Source organism: Myotis davidii, unplaced genomic scaffold, assembly GCF_000327345.1.
Source record: "Myotis davidii unplaced genomic scaffold, ASM32734v1 C63171024, whole genome shotgun sequence".
NCBI lineage: Eukaryota > Metazoa > Chordata > Mammalia > Chiroptera > Vespertilionidae > Myotis > Myotis davidii.
The window spans coordinates 1-757 of NW_006364519.1; the positions used below are offsets into that span (position 1 = coordinate 1).

General features: G+C 41.6%; 1 protein-coding gene across 1 annotated transcript; it reads right to left on the reverse strand.

Moving 5' to 3' along the window:
- Positions 1–6: 6 nt before the first annotated feature.
- On the reverse strand, positions 7–754 carry LOC107181452 (zinc finger and BTB domain-containing protein 6-like; the record flags this gene model as incomplete). Its single annotated transcript, XM_015557331.1, has 1 exon — positions 7–754. A coding segment is annotated over one exon (489 nt), but the record flags the coding sequence as incomplete, so codon positions are not given.
- Positions 755–757: the final 3 nt, after the last annotated feature.

Sequence of the window (757 nt, forward strand, 5' to 3'; positions counted from 1 at the left end):
AAGAACAGTATTTCTCTAGGTATACAACTGGGACTTATATAACACAAGATGTGAGATAGCATTCCATCAGCTTTATCATGTCTCCCACACTTTGGAACTCTTAGTTTAAGTTCAGAAAGAATACTGTACAGGCAGACCAAAAATAAGACCCAAAGATGAGGAGGAAAACAATATTACAAATGTTGCATTTCTATAGAAAGACTTGCCTAACATAACTTCCATAGCAAGGTGTGATTCTACTTATAATAGATTTTGTTTTTTGAGATCATGAATAGGTATTTTTTTCACCACTGCTCCGGCCATGCACAGAGGTCACATGCTTTTTCAGGGCAGATTTGTGCTTGAAATCCATGTCACAACACTGGCATTTGTATGGCCGATCCCCACTATGTATGTTCAAGTGGTCCTGCAACGTGCTTTTAGCGGTAAATGTCTTCAAGCACACAGTACACTGAAAGGGCCGTATGCCCATGTGCCCTCGAATGTGCCGGTTGAGATTTTTCTTCTGTGTAAATGTTTTCCCACACTGTAGGCACAAGAACAGTTTATGCATCTTAAGGTGGCGCAGATAATTTTCAACATGAAGAAATCCTCGTGGACACCTGGGGCACTGGTGCCTCAGTGAATAAATATCTTCCAGGTTCTGAATCTCATTTGCTGTTCCATGACTTCCTTCAGTATTCCCACAAAATGAGCCCTGATCTTGGTTCCCAGGAACTTCTGCCACCCTGCTCTCAACCGTAGAATTGATCAGTGA